This window comes from Coturnix japonica, chromosome 35 (genome assembly GCF_054131305.1).
Source record: "Coturnix japonica strain WE chromosome 35, WE-NBRP24, whole genome shotgun sequence".
In the NCBI taxonomy this organism is placed as follows: domain Eukaryota; kingdom Metazoa; phylum Chordata; class Aves; order Galliformes; family Phasianidae; genus Coturnix; species Coturnix japonica.
In genome coordinates this window covers 4,436,754-4,457,046 of record NC_140697.1, presented here as the reverse complement: position 1 = coordinate 4,457,046, position 20,293 = coordinate 4,436,754, and the positions used below count along the sequence as shown (strand labels likewise).

At 49.4% G+C, this 20,293-nt stretch overlaps 1 protein-coding gene across 1 annotated transcript; it reads right to left on the bottom strand.

Annotated features, from left to right (window-relative positions):
• Positions 1 to 409: 409 nt before the first annotated feature.
• On the bottom strand, positions 410 to 4,311 carry LOC146755244 (uncharacterized). The gene is made up of 2 exons (XM_085526209.1): positions 3,089 to 4,311; positions 410 to 2,672 (listed from the first exon to the last, which is right to left on the bottom strand). Exons 1-2 carry the CDS (start codon positions 4,082 to 4,084, stop codon positions 969 to 971), a joined length of 2,700 nt encoding a protein of 899 aa, XP_085382335.1. The 5' UTR covers positions 4,085 to 4,311; the 3' UTR covers positions 410 to 968.
• Positions 4,312 to 20,293: the final 15,982 nt, after the last annotated feature.

The window sequence follows — 20,293 nt, the reverse complement described above, 5'->3', positions numbered from 1 at the left end:
TGGGACAGACTGTCTGTAGGGCTCAGGAAGTGCGGCCTTCCAAGGTACTTCAGGTGTCCCAAAGAACAGAGGCAAGCAGTGATGATTCCTTTCTCTCTTGATTCTAATACTTGTAGGTAGAGCACTTGAGAAAGACTTTGGAGGCTTTCCTCAGCCTCTACCTTTCCTTGTACCTTTACAAAAGCAGACTGTCTAAAAACAAGAAGACTGGACACACATTTTGGGTTTGGTTATTTTTATTAGTTTTTAAAAAATATTATAATATATATAATATAATATTATTTATTATTGTATTTATTATATTATATATATTATGTATATAATGTATATTATGTATATTATAATATATATTGTGTAATCATATATTATAATATATATAATATATAAATAATATATAATATAAATTTTTTTTAAAGTTGTTTTGGTGTTTTTGGTGTTTTTGGTGGTTTTTGTTGTTTTTTGTTGTTTTAGTCCAGTCCAGTGTAATAAATTCTCAGTCTTACAAGGGATGAATTTTTAAGGCCTTCCTGCTGATGGATCACACTCCACTTGAACATCAAGTGGAGCATGAGGTAGCCTTCATCCAGAAAGGTGGAATCTTGATGGGATGTTGCTGTCTTATGGAGAGGAATCTCGGCGTCCCCCAGGCTGAGCCAACACACGGACACAGATTTCTGGATGGTGACCACTTTCTGCCCCTGCTCCTGCTGCCTGGTCTCTCTTCGTCATCGGTATCCAGCAGGAGATCACGAAGCCCTGGAGGCACGGTGGTATCCAGGTCATCATCTGAAACTTCTTCCACCAGATTGGAAGGGACCAGTCCTCTTGTGCCGTCCGTCAGCTCTCCCAGAAACCAGCCATCCTCATCCATGTCTCCACAGATGTAAATGTATTGTCCAGCTGTCAGTGGAAGCTCGTTTTCTGGGTCCTCATTAGGGCCCTCATAAGGATTTTGTAGCTGTGACGAGCTAAGAATCTTCATTTTGGTGGTGATGGTCTGCGAAAATGTAGATGCAGACTGCCACTGGCCACACTTTTGACTCCCCCGGCTTTTCCTGGGGATTGGGGCATTCCTGTTTGGGATTTCTGTGTGGCCTCAGCTTTTTCCCCATCTCCTGGAGCTGTGTGCATTTTTCCTCCAGACGCTTGCTGAGCGCTCCAAGCTTGACGTCGGCCTGCTGGAGACTCTGCAGCTTCTGGCACGCTTCTGGAGAGCGTCCCTCTCTCAGCAGGTGGTTCTGGGCCTTCAGGGCCTGGCACTGCTTCTCCAGGTTCCTCAGGGCTTGTTGGAGGTAGCTGCACTGCTCCAGCAGCTTGCTGCTTGTGCTGTCTGGGAACCCCGGGTCTTCCTTGGCCATCTCATTCTCCTTTTCCAGATGCTGTCCCTGCAGCTGGTTGACGTCCTCTGCCTTCTCTGTGGCCTCTTTGGATGCAGAAGAGGCCTTTTTGAGCTGCTGGACTATTTCCAGCAGCTGCTGGGTACGGAGGCAGAGCGTACGCGTCTTGTCCTTGAGCCGCTCCACCTCCTCCCACATCTGCTGAGAGCTTCTGCTCCTCAGCAGGCAGCACTTCTCTCCAAGGAGGCTGCACTGTCTATGCAGCTCCTTCAGCTTCCTCAGCAGGTGGGTGTTCTGCTCCTGCTGCTCTCTGTGCTCAGGTGGGCAGGCCTCTTGTTGCTCTGCAGCCTCCTTTTCCACATGCTGTCCCTGCAGCTGGTTGACGTCCTCTGCCTTCTCTGTGGCCTCTTTGGATGTGGAAGAGGCCTCCTTGAGCTGCCAGACTATTTCCAGCAGCTGCTGGGTACGGAGGCAGAGCGTACGCATCTTGTCCTTGAGCCACTCCACCTCCTCCCACATCTGCTGAGAGCTTCTGCTCTTCTCTTCAAGGAGGCTGCACCGTCTCTGCAGCTCCTTCAGCTTACTCAGCAGATGGGTGTTCTGCTCCTGCTGCTCCCTGCGCTCAGGTGGGCAGGCCTCTTGTTGCTCTGTAGCCTGAACACCCACCTCTGCTACAGCCCGATGGCAGGCCCTGGCCCTGTTGAAGAAGACGCGTGGCTGCCCCTCCACGTGCTCCAGGACGTACTGCAGGAAGCGTCTTCTCTGCTCCTGCAGCTCACACTGGAGGCGCTTGCTCTCCACGGCCTGCTCTGCACGGGACTTCCAGCAGAGCTGCCGCTGGACTTCCTGCTGCATTCTGCGTTCCGCTCTGCTGCTGTCGCTCCTCAGCAGCGCCTCCACCAGCTGCCGCTGCAGATGCCATGCCTGGCGGATGGTGTCGTTGCGCTGCTTCTGCAGCAGCTCCTGCATCTGGCGCAGCTGGGCCTCCTTCTCCTGCAGCAGTTGGCAGATCTCTGCTTGCCACTGCCTCAGGCTCTGCTCCCGCAGGCGCTGCAGCTTTGACACCCGCACCCACTCCCACTTGGAGCGCAGTTTGTCCGCCAGCAGCTGCCGCTCCCGCTCTGCCGCCTCCTGCCGCTCACGTCTCTCAGCAGCACAGCGGCGCTGCAGCTCCTGGGAGCGGAGCCGCTCGCCCTCCAGCTGGGCCTGCAGTGCCTTCAGCTCCTGCCTCTTCTCCTCCCGCTGCGCAGGGCAGGTGGGGGGCTGTGCCGGGCCCCGGCGGGGAGAGGGCCGGCTGCCCGGGAGCCCCAGGTCTTCCTTGGCTGTCTCTGGCACCTAGAACCAGAAAATCATAGAATAACAATGGTTTGTGTAGGAAGGGGCCTTCAAGACTCTCCTGTTCCAAGCCCATGCCAAGGGCAGGGACAACTTCCACTAGGTCAGGTTGCCCAAAGGTGTGTCCAGCCTGGCCTGGGGCACTGCCAGGCGTGTGGCAACCACAGCCTCTCTAGGCAGCCTGTGCCAGCACCTCTGCCCCCTCATGGTGTCCCGTCTTCGTATACCTCATCTAGATCTCCCCTCTTCTACTTTCAGGGCGTTGTCCTTTGTTGTATCACTACCCTCCCTTACAACCAGTACATCTCTAGCTTTCCCCAGTTCTCCTTCAGGCACTGGATGGCCGCTCAGTGGTTTCTCCAGAGCCTCCCCTCCACAGGCTGAACAATCCCCACTCTCTCAGTGTGTCATCTTACCTGGACGTGAGCGTCCTTCATGGCCGGTTGACTGGAGCCCTGCTCTGCACGGTGGCGGTGCAGAGCTCCCTGTTTTTCCTGGGAGCAGGACATTGCGTTACGGAGCAAGTCTGCCCAGCTCCCCACGATGTAAAAGGTGAAGAGCCTCCTCTCCAGCTCCAGCTGACGCTGGAGGTGGCGGATGCAGGCGGGCTGCTCACCATCCGTCTCCCATCGCAGCTTGCTGAGGACGTCCTGCAGCTGGGCATGGGCCGCCTCGCTGCTGGGGGGGTTCCTCAGCACCTTGGCCAGCTGCTGCTGCAGCTCCCGAGCCTGGCGCAGGGCTGCATCGCAATCACGCTGCAGCTGCTCCTTTGTCGCGCGCAGCTCGGCCTCCTTCCAGAGCAGCAGCTGCCGGGTCCCCATCGCCCGCTGCCGCTGCACCCACTCCTTCAGCTGCTGCTCTTCCTGGGCCTGCTGCTTCTCCCAGGCACAGCGCAGTTGGTCGGTCAGCAGCTGCCGCTCCCGCTCTGCCGCCTTCTGCAGTTCACATCTCTCGGCAGCCCAGCGGCGCTGCAGCTCCTGGCAGTGGAGCCGCTCGCCCTCCAGCTGGGCCTGCAGCACCTCCAGCTCCCAGCTGTTCTCCTCCTGCTGCACAGCGCAGGCTGGGGGCTGTGCCGGGCCCCGGCGGGGAGAGGGCCGGCTGCACTTGGCTTGTCCCCGTCCCGCAATGCCTCGCAGCACAGCCATGGGAATCTGAATAGAACTTCGGCTTCCAAAAGCTGTAGCCAAAGGCCACCAACAATCACTCTCACTCGTGGGATCTGCAAGGACAGATGCCCCTGACCCCGTAGCGCGCACTGCCTCTCGTCCCTGTCGCAAGGGTGTGCAGACAGTGAATGCCTTGGGGGTGCTGCGCCAGCACCTTCTGTGCTGTGTGCTGGCCCAGCTCATAATGGAGGGCGGGGCAGTGACCTTCAGTGCTATTGGACAGTGGGGCCTTCTGGCCCAGCTCATAATGGAGGGCGGGGCAGTGGCCTTGAACGCTATGGGGCAGTGAGACCCTGTGCCCCCTGCACATCATGGAGGGTGGGGCAGTGGCCTTCTGCGCTGTGGGGCAGTGCGGCCTTCTGGCCCCAGCACAAAATGGAGGCTGGGCAAAGTGGATTGAAGCGGTGTTGGGAGGAACCGCCTCCCACAGTGCTGGGCTACGTGGACTTCTCTGGCACTGGAGAAGAACAGCAGCAGGCCATCCGTCTCATTGTGATTTCCATTTAGATGGCAATAAAGGAAACATCTCACCATACCTACGAGCTAGTTAAGTTAAAAGAACCTGGTTGCCGGTGTACCCTGCTCAAGGAGCTGCTCGAGCAGATGGCCAGGCTGCTGCAAGAAATCAGCAGCCTGAGGAGCTCTTGGGAATCTCCGAGGGAGACAGGTAGGGGGAGGTGTGAGCCTACTTCCACTGCAGACAAACAGCCTCATCCTAAGTCCCCGCGAGTGGGAGGAGCCAATCCAGCTGCTCAGCTGCAGGTCAGAGACCTAGACAGCCCACGAGAGGAAGGGGGCTGGGCCCTCGTATCTGCTCAGAACAGAAGGAAGCGTCTGCCCCCAAGCTCCACACAATACTGCCAACCTGTGCAGCGTCCCCTACAGCGTCCCTGAGTAATAGATTCCAGGTGTGAGAGGTAGGTTGTGTTTTTGCAGCATAAATTGTCAGTATTTCTGTATGTAGCATAGGAAAAGTTGCCTTTCACAAAGAAAGCTTCTGAACAGAGGAAACTTGAGACTAGGGCATTCTGACCACAGTAAAATTGGCATAGGCACCAGATGAGGTAATTATGCAGTGCAGGGACAAAAAGACAAAAAATGGACACAAAATGTACACAAATCGGACAAAGGATTAGACAAAAAATAGAGAAAATAATTGTATTAAGAAAGTAAAAAGGAAAAGAATTGGACAAAAAATTGGAATAAGAAACTTAAAAGGACAAAGAATTGGACAAAAATGGGAGAAAGAACTTGAAAGGAAGAGAACTGGACCTGCAGCTTCATCACAGAATCACAGAATTGTAGGGGTTGGAAGGGACCTCTAGAGATCATCGAGTCCAACCCCCCTGCCAAAGCAGGCTCCCTACACCATGTTGCACAGCTCGGCGTCCAGGCGGGTCTTGAATAGCTCCAGAGAAGGAGACTCCACCACCTCCCTGGGCAGCCTGTTCCAGTGCTCCGTCACCCTCACCGTAAAGAAGTTCTTGCACACATTAATGCGGAACTTCCTATGCTGAAGTTTCAGCCCATTACCCCTAGTCCTGTCCCCACGCACTACTGAAAAGAGACCAGACTCACCACTATGGCTCCCACACTTCAGGTATTTATAAACCTGGATCAAGTCCCCTCTCAGCCTTCTTTTTTCAAGGCTAAACAGACCCAGTTCACTTAGTCTCTCCTCATAGGGGAGATGCTCCAGGCCCTTCACCATCTTTGTGACCCTCTGCTGGACTCTTTCCAAGAGATCCCTGTCTTTTTTGTACTTGGGAGCCATGAACTGGACACAATATTCCAGATGAGGCCTCACCAGGGCAGAGTAGAGGGGGAGGATCACCTCCTTCGACCTGCTGGACACGCTCTTTTTAATGCACCCCAGTATGCCATTGGCTTTTTTGGCTACAAGGGCACACTGCTGGCTCATGGTCAATCTGTCGTCCACCAGGACGCCCAGGTCCCTCTCAGCAGAGCTCCTCTCCAGCATCTCTTCCCCCAGCCTGCACCGGTGCATGCAATTATTTCTCCCTAGGTGCAAGACTCTACACTTGCTTTTGTTGACCCTCATCCGGTTTCTTACTGCCCAGCTCTCCAGCCTGTCCAGGTCCCGCTGAATGGCAGCACAGCCTTCAGGCGTGTCAGCCAATCCTCCCAACTTTACGTCATCAGCAAACTTGCTGAGGGTGGTCACTATCCCCTCATCAAGGTCATTGATGAAGCCGTTGAACAAGACTGGAGCCAGTACAAACCACTCGGGGATGCCGCTAGTTACAGGCCTCCAGCCAGACACCCTACCACCAAGGACAACTCTCTGCGCTCTGCCAGACAGCCAATTCTCGACCCACTTCACTTTCCGCTCATCTATCCCATATTTCCTCAGCTTTGTTATAAGGATGTCATGGGGGACAGTATCAAAAGCCTTACTGAAATCAAGGGAGACTACATCTACTGCTCTCCCCCCGTCCACTCAGCTAGTGACATCTTCATAAAAGGCCACCAGGTTGGTCGAGCACGACCTACCCTTGGTGAACCCATGCTGGGTACTCCTGATAACCTCCTTATCACCCAGTATTAAACCCAATACTACTCAATAGTAAAGTCTTACAGGAAAGCGAGACCTGCAGCATCAAGAGAACCCAAACTACTCATAGCCTAATCATAAAGAACGTCACTAAGAACGATGATGGAGCAGGAGTGAAATTTGCAGCCATCCCCTGCCATCATGGCAGTGAATCTCAGTTTGGCCCCAGTGCACACCCGTCACTCACAACAACCAAAAATGGCCTTACTGGGAATGGCAACCACTGTCACCAAACCAGACCAATGCATTTCTTTCAGAAATACAAGGTCTGGTATCCTAACAGTTTTATGATCTTGTATCTTTCCCAGTTTTTATTTAAAAAAACAACTAAATAAATTGTATTACTCATATAAACCATATATAATGTTGTATATGATGATTTGTTCCCCCTCTGCCCCATCAACATAAACTACCTGTAACTACCCTTTGCTTTGGTTTCTCTTTCCCTTTCAGTAGCAAAGTGCTCCCTTTACATTTATTATGGGGTCCTTTCGGCTCTTCATTGTGGCCCATGACAATTCATCTTCACACAGTGCAAACCAGATATGCCATAAGGTTGAACAGCTCTGTTGCACTAGAAAGCAAAGCACTGGCTTGCAACCACCCTGTTCACCCATCTGCAGGGCTTACACCAAGACACCCATCATCTCTCCTCCCTACTTTGACGACTTGCCACTGCTGTGAGGTACAACGACATTTAATTGCAAATGATAAACAAACATACTGAAAAGATCTCTCATGCTGCTTAGGCTGACCCCTGCTTTGTGATGCAACTCCATCCAGTTAGATCCACCACCGTGACTTTGACGGCTAGGAACAGAACAGCCTAAGACTGACAAAAAGAAAATGATTCAGACACCCAGGTGCCACAGCTTTTCAGCACTTTACTCCCAGAACACTGAGACTCCAAACCCTCAGATGGATAGCACCGAACTGGGTGCCAGCACTCTATGTAAAATGGCCTGCTTAGAGTTGGTTAATCTCAACACCATCAGACCATCAGACTCAACTCCTCCAGTAGGAACCCTTCCCTGGTGCCCATCTCTCCCCTATGCCCAGAGCCCCCGTGTTGGGTGCCAGCTCTCTGCCTGCTGTTGCCCTGTCGGGGCTGCTGCTGCAAGCAGGGCAGTGTGGGGCTGCCAGGGAGGTGGACTTGGTACGGCCAGAGCACAGGCTGCCACAGGAGCCCGATAAGACTGAACGTGCACGAGTCTACGGGGCACCACAGACAACAGGCATCCCAGGGTCCCTTCCAACCCAAGTCAGTCGGCAGCTCCCAGCAATTCCAGTGTTTTGTTCAATGCCACATCTCATAAGCCAAAGCGTCAGCGAGGATGGAAGCAGCACATTTGGTAATGGACATTAAGCTGGATGACAACAGGTGACACCCAGATACAACACAAATGATCAGATTCAACTTCAAGCACACTTTTTGGTTTCTACAACACTTCCCCTGTGCAACCAAACGAGGCCGGGTGGCCGGAGCTCCCACCAGAGGCAGGCTGCAGTGTGATTGGTTTGCCAGGCCTCAACTTTTCTAATCGGCTGCAGACAGGAAGTAAATACAGCTGCTCTTGAATTAAATACGCACACTGAAATGGCACAGTGTAGCACCATGCTGAAGACAGAGCGGGTTTGGTGTGCACATGGTTTTGTGCAGCAGCACACGGAAAATTCAGTGACAGTAATTCCCACCATTGCTGTAAACAGCTTCCCTTTTGCATTGCAACCCACAGCCACACAGCCCAGCCCATCCTGCAGCCATCCCCTGCCATCATGGCAGTGACTCTGCCCCAACAAGCGGCTCATTACTGCCTGTAAGGCTCACCTGCCCATATGCTTACAAGCAAATCTCACACCTCTTGGTTCTGGATTCTAAATCAACCAGCACTTAAAAGGAGCCTAACAGGAGGGAGAGCAACATTTACCACTGTCAGGACAAGTGGAAAGAGTTTTAAGCAAAACAAGGGACAATCAGGTTCCACACAAAGGGAAATTTCTTTACTCAGAGGGCGGTGAGGCCCTGGCACTGCTGCCCAGAGAAGTGTGGGTGCCCCAACCCCAAAGGATTCCAAGGCCAAGTTGGATGGAGCTCGTGATGCCTGAGCAGCTGCACGGAAACCCTGGCCATGGCAAAGGGCTGGAAGTGAGTGGGCTTTAAGGTCCTTTCCAACCTAAGCCATGACATGAGCCCAAGAATACAGAGAGATGCAGTTGTGCTTAGAATTGTTACCAGGAAAGTCTGTTGGGATTGGAAATATTAAAGCCTCAAGCAGTTAATACGTAGCAATTCACAAGATCAGGCCATGGGAGTGAAACATGAGTTTGTGACATGAGGCCGGATCCTGACCAAGGGAAACGAAGCTCAGAGACAGGGCTGCAAGCTGAGCGACCACACTCAGATGGCAGTATGGGATGTTTACATGCTAGCAGTGCCATCAGCAAGTGCAGGCGTTAGGGTGACAATTGTAACTGTGCCATGAAACAACTTCACCTGCACCTGGAAAATGACTCAGGGCAACATGCAGACAATGAAAAGCAGAGGCACCTGTTTCTCCTCATAACTCTACACCTCTGCTGCTCTGCCTGAATGTGGGAGAATTGCAGCCACCCTGCAGGATCATTGCAGGGGACAAAAGTGGGTCCAGACCCATAGAAGAGCCCCAAGGATGCTCCGGGTGATGGAACACAGCGTACCCTCACAGGGCAACGCAGGATCCCAAATTGGGAGCAGCGGCTGATGCAGCAGAAGGCCGTGCAGCCAGAAACAGCTTGAGGGAAATCTCAAGATTGCACCAAGGGAAAGGGCAAAGTTCCTCCCTTGGGGAGGACCTAAATGAGGCACCAGGGAATGTGGGGAGTGACCAGCTGGAAAGCAACCCTGTAGAAAAGCCCCGAGGAAGCAACGTTGGCAAGGGACACGGAGACAAACAGAGGCTACCAAAGTACATTGGCCAGAAAAGGGAGAGGACAGAAAATATTCAACCCACATCCCACCAACAAACAAGACAGGGGGACTGATGGCTAACAAATGACATGCAGGAGGCAGAAGTGTAATATTAAAGAGCAAAGCCCTGAGTAGGATCACACAATCCATAAGAACATGCTATAAACATGAGGCTGATGTTCACAACTCTCCATCCAAGTCATGTTAAACATCACCCAAAAAGGGAAGAGAGAAGGCTGGGATGTGAGGGATAGTACAGGAGGGTGCAGAGGAGGGGCGGGATGAGAGATTAAGGAGACAAGAGAAACCAAGAAGCTGGGCTGCGCTTTCCTAACCAAGACAGGGATCCCTTCTTGGTAAGCACTGCCCCTTCACTTCCTGGTGAAAAACACCCAGGATAGCATTTGCTTTGCTAGCACTGCTACCAAATACCAGCACGATCACAGCTACAGCACTGAGCAACAACATCCACAAATCTGTTACATTTCTAGCTTCAATAGATCATTTATTCTCACTGTTAGTGAAACTGTCCCAGTTAAAGCCCTAGGGTGAACTCTGGCTGGAAAATGCCACAAATATCAACGCCACAACCACCGGACAGCAAACCTCCACCTATCTGTGCAGTCTGTGATGGCAGCGCAGGGTCACAGTCGCCCCATGACCTCACAGTGGGCCGGGTGCCTACCCATAGCCAGCGGGCCCAGCCCGCATTGAGTCTTGCTGGCGACTCTCGAGGTGTGAACGTCTCCTGTGGGAGCACGAGACACTGAGACCTTGCCAGTGCGAGAGACATCAGAGTCCTGCGAGAGGACTGCGAGTCACTGAGGATCCCATCGGAGGATCCCCAGAGCTCAGAGCTCCTGCCGGTGGCACACGAGCTGTCTGCCACAGGTAGGACGCCTGACAGGCGCTGAGGCCCAGAGGCTGCCGACTGCTCTGCAAGAGGCAGCTTCACCCAAATCCATCCTTGGAGCCACACAGCGCCAGGGCAGCCGCAGCCATGAGCCGGGAGGCGGCTTCCAACCGGAGGAGGAGGGAGACATGGACGTGGCCGGCGGAGGCCCACGAGGAGCCGTGCCCCATCTGCCTGGGCCCCATGGAGGACGCTGTCCGCGCTCTGCCCTGCAGGCACATCTTCTGCAGGGAGTGCATCCAGCACTGGACGGCCAACACGCCCAACTGCCCTCTGTGCCGGGGGTTAATCACCGGCATGCTGCGCCTCAGCTGGCGCCCCTCGGGTCACCCCCCGACCCGCCGGCCCCGGGGAAGGCTGCAGCGCACCAGGGAGCGGCGGCAGACGAGATCAAGATCTGCCCATCGCTCCCACAGCGTCCCAGCACGGCGCACGCAGCGCAGCCCCTCCAGGCCCCCCTGCCCGCTGGTGCGCAGCAACTCCTGGCACGGGGACCCCAACCAGCGCAGCCGCTTCGAGGAGCCACCCTGCGAAGAAGAGGACGGCGAATGGCTGAGGCGGGTGGCCCAGGAGCGGCGGATGGCCGCCGGAGACCACGCGCGGCGCCACGACGGGCCCCAGGTGTGAGCGGGCGGCCCAACCTCAGCCAGGAACAGCAACACCCAGAGCTCAGAGCTGCAGCTGAGAGCTGGAAGAACAGAACATCATCACCACGACCATAGGGCTGGGATGGCCCTCCTGCCACACACAGGGTGCACGGGGAGCGGGACACTGTCAAGAAATTAGAGTGCACCTGAAATGGGACATAAAGCTCCCCTCAATTTTTGCCACCAGAATCTAAAAAAAAAAATCGCCATCTCTTGCATTAATCCCATCCCTGCTGTTGATGCAACACCTGGAAGATGTATATAGCAAGTGCCACCCTACACATGCTATGGACTGAGCAAATCTTCCTGGATTTTATTGGCAACAAGAAATCCTACAGCTCTGCCAACTTCTCATGCTGCATTCAGTGACAGTCATTCCCACCGTCACTGTAAGCAGCTTCCCTTTCCTATCCCAACCCGCAAACAAACAACCCACCCCATCCTGCAGCCATCCCCTGCCATCATGGCAGTGAATCTCAGTTTGGCCCCAGTGCACACCCGTCACTCACAACAACCAAACATGGCCTTACTGAGAATGGCAGCCACTGTCACCAAACCAGACAGATGCATTTGTTTCAGAAAAACAAGGTCTGGTATCCCAACAGTTTTATGGCCTTGTATCTTTCCCAATTGTTTTTTTTTTTTTTTTCTTTTCTTTAAATATATACTAAATAAATTATATTACTTATATAAACCATATATAATGTTGTACATGTTGATGTGTTCCCCCTCAACATAAACTACCTGTAACTACCCTTTGCTTTGGTTTCTATGAGGCCCCCTTTCCCTTTCAGTAGCAAAGTGCTCCCTTTTCATTTATTATGGGGTCCTTTCTGCTCTTCAATGTGGCCCAAGACAATTCATCTTCACACAGTGCAGACCAGATAAGCCACAAGGTTGAACAGCTCGGTTGCATTAGAAAGCAAAGCACTGGCTTGCAACCACCATGTTCACACCAAGACACCCATCATCTCTCCTTCCTACTTTGTTCCACTGGGCACAGATTGTTGGCTGCCCATCCTTCTGCTTTTCGCTCCAAGTCCTTACAGAGTCATCTTCAACTTTAATTGCAACCAGTCAAAAGTAGCCAAGAGTGGTACAAGAAGGAACCACAAGAAGTCCTACGGCTGGGACGAGCACATCTGCAGCTCGGGGCCTGTGTGAGCCCTGAATGCAGAGCCCTACGTCTTTGCAAAGCCTCTGCCAGGAGCTGAGGGCAACAGCAGTGACTTGCAGATACAGGTGTGAGGGTGATCTTACCCGTCAGTAACAGCTTAGGTTAAGACTCTCTCATGCTGATTTACGTTTGACAGAGTAGTGATAAATAAGAAGCATGTAAATTTATCTGTTTGCTGCAAGTAGAAGGCATTTACACTTTTACTGATTATTAGAAATAGATAAGATGTGCTGAGGAGGGCATTGCTCCCTACCCTGTGAACGTACCGCCTTGCCTCCAAATACCTGTGCTGACAGCATGTATAGCTTATCCTGCAGTCCATGGAGATAAAGGTAGCATCTGCTGTAACACAACACCTGACCCTTTTAGGGGGCAGGTTTGCTTTCTAACACGCTGCAAGGAGTTCCACCAGCAATTGTGCTACACAACTCCTTACATTATGGAGCCACTGATGCTTTTAAAGAAGTCAGGTTGCAGTTTCACAGCTCCTCTTGCAGACCTTTCCATGGCACCATCGCAGCCACACACAGACCATTTTCCACCGCCCAGCTGACGTGGTGTTGGATTCCCTTCTGCCTACAGCCTCATAACAGAGAGGGCAGGTAGGGAAGATGACTTCAAGGAGAAGGAACTGCTGAAACTGTCACTGAGGTCCCCATAAATATTCCCCATGGACCTCATTACACATTTGAGCAAACATTACCTTCACTCACACAGCTAAATTTCCTGTTTGCTTGGCTGATCAATTCCTCATCAAATTTTAATGCGGGGTTCAGGCCGTCTGCGGCGTTTTAATTAGGCCTAAGATTGCACAGCATTGGAGGCAAGCTCAGAGCCACCCAAACCCCCTCTGCCTGTGTATTCAGGGGGAGGGGAAAGGGGACAGGAGGAAATGAAGAGGCCAAGAACTAATTAACTCCTGTTACTAGGCTAAGTCTGCTCTCTAGTGGTCACATCGCTCAAAACACAGTGCATGAAAAGGTTATGCAAAAGAAAACGTATCCAAAAGTAATCGAACTCCTCTCCATCGAATAGAGGGAAAAGGAAATAAGCAAAATCTATCGTGCTTATTGCAAATGGGAACATTTACTGCAAAGTCTTATCTTTCCCCCCACTCCAGAATTCATACTCCTATAGGCACAAGAGCAACATGAGATTGTGACCATGTTCAAGGAAACTCTTCTTTCTACATGGTTGGAAACTGTTTCTGATGCTCAGAGCACTCTATACGTCCAGCTATCCATAACCATGAGCAGCTGCCTTCTGTCCCTTCGATCCAGAACACACGGACTATGGCACCTCCAGCCTCAGGTTTGAGGAGTTTGCCAGTAGCATCCAGCCAAATTCCTTCCAAGTCCACCAGAATGATTAAGTTGTTAAAATCTCTATCTATTCATTGAAAGAAAATGGGCTGGAAAGAAGCGAAAACAAATCAAACACCTTATTTTCCTTTGCAGTTTGGGAGTGGTTGTTTAAAGCATTACTCCGCAGGGTGCAAAAGCATCATATGTATTTAAAACAACTGTTTATTTCACAGAGACTCTACTCAACTTGGATTTTCTTAAAATCACAGTTTCTTTGAGAAGACATTAATAATATCAGCATCTGCAAGAGCACCAATTCACTGCTGAGTGGCATTGCAGCACGTATAGCAGTTGGTGCCTTAAGGAATGCAGTACTGTGTGCAGAACAGATCCCAAAAGTCACCAGGCAAGCATATTTTCAGGCACAAAATCTGATTCTTAACTGTATCTCTCTCTTAATAGATGTCAAGATGGCTGTCTTAAATCTGAAAGACACGAGATCTAAATTTCTTCACAGCAAAGACCAAAATCAATAGTTAACCTGAGTGTAACCTCTCTGCTTGAAACCCATGTGCACTTAATTTAGGAATTACAAATTAATTAGTATGAATTATTATAATACAAATGATCAAAACACCATTTAGCATGAAGAACAAGCATAGCACAGGGCTTAAAAAAACAGCACAGCTTGTCAGTGAAGTATCACAAGGCTTGAACCATCCAATGCTTTTTTCCTGCACCAGGAGCTACGTCATATTGTAGGTCTGCAAAAACCAACAGTGCAGGATCTTACTCCAGAATGCTGAGGGGTCTGAGCAAGGACAGACTTGCATCCTACATTTAGCATGAAATCACATCAGTTTAGAAGAAGAGCAGAATCAAAGAAAAACGACTGAGGAGGAAACAGTTAAACAAGATTCATTTATAGGACAAACATATTTAATACGAAAATGCAACAGGAAGGGTTTTCTGCCTCATTTCTAATTCTCTACTATGATTCTAGGATCTCTTCTGGTTACAGACTATGTCAAGCCACAGCATCACCTTCTCCTCCTCCTCCCCCAGCCCAGACTGAACAGCACTTGGCCCTTTGCTTGATGCTTCTTTCCCACCTCAAATGCCACCACAGCTCCTTCACATCAACACTCAGCAGCAATAACGCGAGATGCGGAAGCTCAGACTCAGAAACCCATTGATCCTGGAAAGGCAGAATGCTTTGGGGGTTTCAGTTCATGGATATGCAGTTCCTCCTTCCTCCAGCTCAGGCCTCAGGTGCTGGCAGGACAACAGAGCTGAGATTCAGCCCACAGACCCAGAACAACCATTGCTCCAGAGGAGGTGTCATTTACCACAGGCAGCTTTTATTTCCAAAGGGTTTCCACTGTCAGTTGTTCTCCCCAAATCAATGTTATCAATCCCACTTGTAATTTTACAAACTTCAAAGGGTTAAGGCAGCAAGCGCGTTTATTGACTGGTGCTTCTTGGTGGGACCAGTAAAGCATGACTGATTAGAGCCCAGTTCTAAAGAGCCCAGCTTTGTGAGGCTGGAATAAATAGGAGTCTGTCAATAACTCAGATCCAGGCATATTGACATAGTTTACAGCCTCAATAGGCAATTAACACTTTACAGTGGATATTACCCAGTGGCCTCCCCATGTTTTACTGCACATTTTCTGCCGTCAGCTGCAATATTGAAGGTTTTGAATAGAAATGATATTGGACAGACAGCACCTTTGTTCAGCTGCACAGAAATTTCTTTAACATCTGGGAGACATCACAGTTTTGTTCCTCCCTCTTCACTCACACCCACTGTCTCAGTTCCTCCATCATTTACAGTTTTTAGCCTGCACTGGAAAACTCGAGAAACGCTTAACTGAGTGAATTCAATCTGTTGCATGCTGAAAGCCTTTAGGTGGGTGACAACCTCAGCCTCTTCTCCTAGCACAGGAGAAACTAAGGGGAGAAGCTAAGGTGACAAACAGATGTCCCTTCGGCAGACAAACTACCCTGATAAATAACCGAAACTTAGCCAGGAGCAACTAAAGCTGAAATAGCTGATACAAGTTACATTCAGCTCACACTCATCTCTCATCATCAGGTCCAAGCCCACACCAACACAGAACTGCAGCAGCGCTTCCCAGTAGTCTCACACAGAGGGAAGGAAAAAAAAGTCTACAACAAGATGGATCCTTTCTTGGTTTTCCAGCTCACTTGCCCTAGAGAAATAGGCTGGAATAGCAGCTTGATGTGACCATCATGATATTTTATTCCAACACCTCTGCACCAACAACATCAAAAGACAAAGCTGTGCAAAGCAACTGAGAACTCCTCCCAGGCTCGCTGGTGTTGGCACACAGCAACCTGCCCTACCACTGCATAGCTGGGAAGGCCAAAGCAGAACGCTGAACCAAAGCAGAGCTTACAGCATTTTGCAACATCTACCTATTAAAAAAAACACATCTCTTTTCCTCATTAGCAACAAAAACAATGTTATGTACTTACCACAGAACAACAAACTTGAGAGAAAACCTTCTCAAACCCAACAGCACTCTGCTTATAGCTCAGAACAGACCTGCCTTACCCAGCACGTGCTCCTTTACAAAGCGGCTGCAGCTGCTGCTGGTTGCCCTGTTGCAAAGCAGGTGGCAGGGCCCATCGCCCCGGCAGAGCAATGGGCCACGGGACCGGGGAGCAAGGGGGAGGGTTCTGTCCTCCTCGACTTGTGATGGTTTGGAAGTTTTAATGATTTGCTGTCAAATCATTGATTTCCTAGGTGTGCTGTTGAGGTATAAGGGAGGAGAAAGCTTCCCAACGAGACTGCGGTGTTCTTTAAGGCTGACACGTGAAAATGAAGAGGTTTTTGCTCCTTAAAGCTACACAAAGTTACAGGTTCTGAGTGAGAGAGAAAAGGCCTCGTTGGTTCAAAGGCCCAAGTGAAGTTACACGGAGATCAGCAGCACCATTAAGCACAATCCATAGAACTCCCATGGCACCATTTTCAGCAAGAAAAGGAAATCATTTGCACTATTTGCCTCTTGCAGAGGATTCTCTCTTACTTCCCTTTGCTTTAGAGTTCTGTAGATCACAGATTACATGACTGTGAGGGGTGATAGGGGATTGATCTTTATTTATCCCACGTTCAGCAGCAAAAGACACCAATGGAATATCCAGGAGCAGTAGAAACTAACCTAGAGAGCAGTTTTTCACTTCTTTAGAAACTGTGGAATGCTTGTAGACAATTATAATATTAGTCATGTATTTTTGATCCTTGCTTTTTTGACTACTGAAGCATTGCATTGGTTTCAGCTTGTTTTGGGCAGAATGAATGTATCAAATAATTGAAATTGGTATCCTGCATTTACATGCATTGGGTGGGTTTGCAAATACGTTTGCTATGAGCCATTCACCTTTGCCTTGAAAATTAAGAATTTGGAATTATAATCTGTTTAATGTAAACCTTGGATAAATGTAACTAAGGACAAAGTTATCAGGATTTAGAGGAGGGAGAGCACAGTTTCCAAGGGTGCCTGAACTGCTATGGATCCTTTACTCCCGTATCAAAGACTACCCATTGGGTATCTGTTGCTGATGCTTGAATACAATTATCCAGCTAAGCCAAGGATAAGCAGAGCCAGAAGCACACGGGCAGAACCCCAATTGTTATTTTGATGATGATTTCTGCTTTTACCAGAGTAGAAATCTGGATCCAGAGACCAGCGACAGAAAGGAAACTTTGTGCTCCTATGTTAATCATGTGTCTGCTGATCACAAATCTCAACAACATGAAAGAAAACAGTTAAAGAATAGCAGCAAGATCAGAGATAACAGCTGGATATGTAGTGGCTGGCCTTCCTCTTGGTGTTTCTTTTGAGAGAGAGAAATAGCATCGTTGCTTTCTTCCCTCTCCCTGCCCCTCCACATGTGGGACCTGTACTCTCAAGCCATTCTTGCAGAGGCCTTGCTGGGACCTGCTTCCTCCAGCAAAAAATAAATCTTAAGTCACCCTTCTGAAGGCAGAAAAGATAAATAAGCACAGTCCCAAACATGAAACCAACCATTTCTCTCTGCCATTTCTACAAGTTCAAAAGAAAAAGCCTCCCTAACAGAACTGCTGGAGACATTGCCAAAGGAGACAACATGCAGCCTGGTCTTGAGTGGGTACCTGAAGGAAACGATGACTTCAAAGCCGTTGCCATTAATAACTCTTACTGACACTCCAAAGAATGGACTACATAAGAACAAAGTGAACCACACACTAACAGAACATTTTCCCAAGCAGGAACAGTCCTGAAGGTCTGAGTTCTGGACTTGAAATTGCAAACTGCACCAAGGGGCAAAGGGCTTGTCAGGAAATAAGGTGATGTTCAACCAAAGCACAGATGGGCAGCTCTGGTCTTAAGAAATTCTGGGTGTTAGTGCCTCAATTAAAGGGGGAAAAAAGATCCCAGCAGTGAACTCGGGCAATCCACAGGTATTACTCCGTGCTTGCACTAAGCTTGTTTCCTCTGTGGCCCCTTTGCTGGGTGCTGTCCCCACCATGCCCCATGGATGCAGGAAAGCCTGCTCTGTTAGCCATGACCCTCATACAGTGCTCTGCCAGGCGAGGACATCTGGCAGCTCCTCTGATCTGAAGGCCTGTGGTTTCCTTTGTGATGTGGCAAAGCACATGGCCCCTAGCACATCTGCATAATTAATGAGAGGGGAAAATACGAGCAACACCAGAAGAGAGAGAGAGAAATAAAAGAGCTCTTGAAGAACAAAAGTGGTTCGGGGTTTGAGAGCAAAATGATCTCTGTGGCACAGAACTACAGCAGGATGGTTCAGCCTCCATGTGTTGGGGTGTCTGGGAGATGGGAAGGGCGCTGCTTGCACCACGTGCTGCTGAACAAGTTTCTTCGTCTCTTCAGATTTCTGAAGTTTCACCAGTTTCTGACCTGCAGGGCTTGGACACTGTAGTTACATGTAAAACCGTGGTCTCAGCTGGACCCAATAATAGGATAGAAACAAGGAAAAAATAGTCATCTGCCTATTGCAACAGGGAGTCACTACCACATCTGCAACGCATTTTTAACACTGCTTGTTGTGTTTTGCTGCACTGTTGTTTTTTAATGAGGGGACGTGTGGTATGATGAAGGGACAGCAGAAGGTTTGGCACAGATGGCACCTGTGTGCACACAGCAGCAGCACCAAGAGCTGCACGATGCTCGGCAGCTCCACGTGGGGCAAGGATAGGTCAGCACCGCTGGGACCTCTGAAGCCACTGCATCACCTCTGAGCCTTTTCCATCCTTTGCAACAGCGTTATCTGGAAAAAAGAAGAAACAGAAATGAGCCTTTTTTTCTTAAAGGAGAAAATCTGAAAATTCAAAGGAAACTTTTGGTGTGATTTATATTTATCAACACCTGTAAGCAGGGAAGTGTCATATTAATTTCTGCCCCAACACGTGACCACAGGTAGGGGCTGAACTCCCATGTTCATATTACAGATGTTCTGCTCAGAGGTTCGTGGTGGCACCCTCCTTCATGGGACTTTGTTTCTCTTTGCAGAAGCCTGAGTGTCATTCCATTGCATTAATGGATACTTAACGTGGTACCAAGTATTTTTAGGTGAGCCTTTATTTTAGATTTCCCATTATTATGAATTCATTTTACATTGGAAGTGGCAGTCCAACTTCTAATTAATTCACCTGGTATTAACATGGCTCTCGCAAGTGCATCCATAGGTGCTCAAGTGCAGTCTAGCATCAGTTAAGTGAGAGTTAATGGACACTAAAAGTGCCACTTATTTTTCCAAGTGATCCATTAGGTAAAAAGAAGAAGAAGATAAAAGGCAGCGGATTCCTTTCATAAGATAACACAGAGGTCTGTTCTGCACATGTCAGGTTTGTTTGGATACCAAGGATGGCCTTTAAAGCACACGCTGAGTATATGCATATCTGAGGTGTCAGAGTGCAAGGAGCTGATGAGAGAAAGGTGAAGATAGGGCAAAAAGTTGCACTGAGGATATGGAGGAAGGCAGGGAAGCTCAGGAGAGAAGGCAATTATTGATTGGTGCCAGACAGACAGAGGTGATGCAGCCACTGTTTAGGCAGCAGTTCTGAATGAGCAGTAAACAGCAGAAGCTCATCAGTGGCTGCTTAGTAAAAAGTCTCATACAAGTGAAATTAGTTTTCCCTTTAATTAGAATTATCTCTGAGCAACTGAGAAAGCAATAAACACACACTAAACCCATTTAAGATTTAGCTTCCTCTTTCATAAAGATGTCATTAGTGATTTGAAATATCTCAGTCTTAAGGTAGTTTTAAGATTGTTAATACAAAACAGTATTTTCAGCAAGGTGAGGAGCAAGAAAGGATGCTTTTCACTGATATCCAAATGAAAGTGAAGAGCTCCGAGCTTTCTGAATCATTCTAAAAATCACTAGAACAAACTTGATCATGGGGCAAAGTCAGCTATAAGCAGCATTCAGGCTTAACATCCAATAAGAGTGGGCAACAGCTGCTGTTTAACCTACTGGGTAGATTCACCTCCTTCACTTTATATTGTATAACTCTGCTTCAGAAGGTGAGACACAGGAAATCCAGACACACATATTATGCAGCAGGGAAGGTCTGGGTGCTGTATAACTTGCCTTAGGGAGCAATACTATCAAGTTGATGCAAGCATTGCCCCAGGAAGAAGCACATACCAAGTAACTGTGTAAAATAGCAGATGTCCTTAATTATAATTTTACCAAATGATTACACTCTGTGAGCATTTTCCCTCCCACCCTCTCCAAACTTCAGTGTACAGCACTGAATGCTTTAAAATCCAAAGGTTTTGTTCAGTGTGTTAACACAGACATCCTCCCCATTCCCAGTCCTGCACCCAGGCTGATGAACTACAGCACTGTT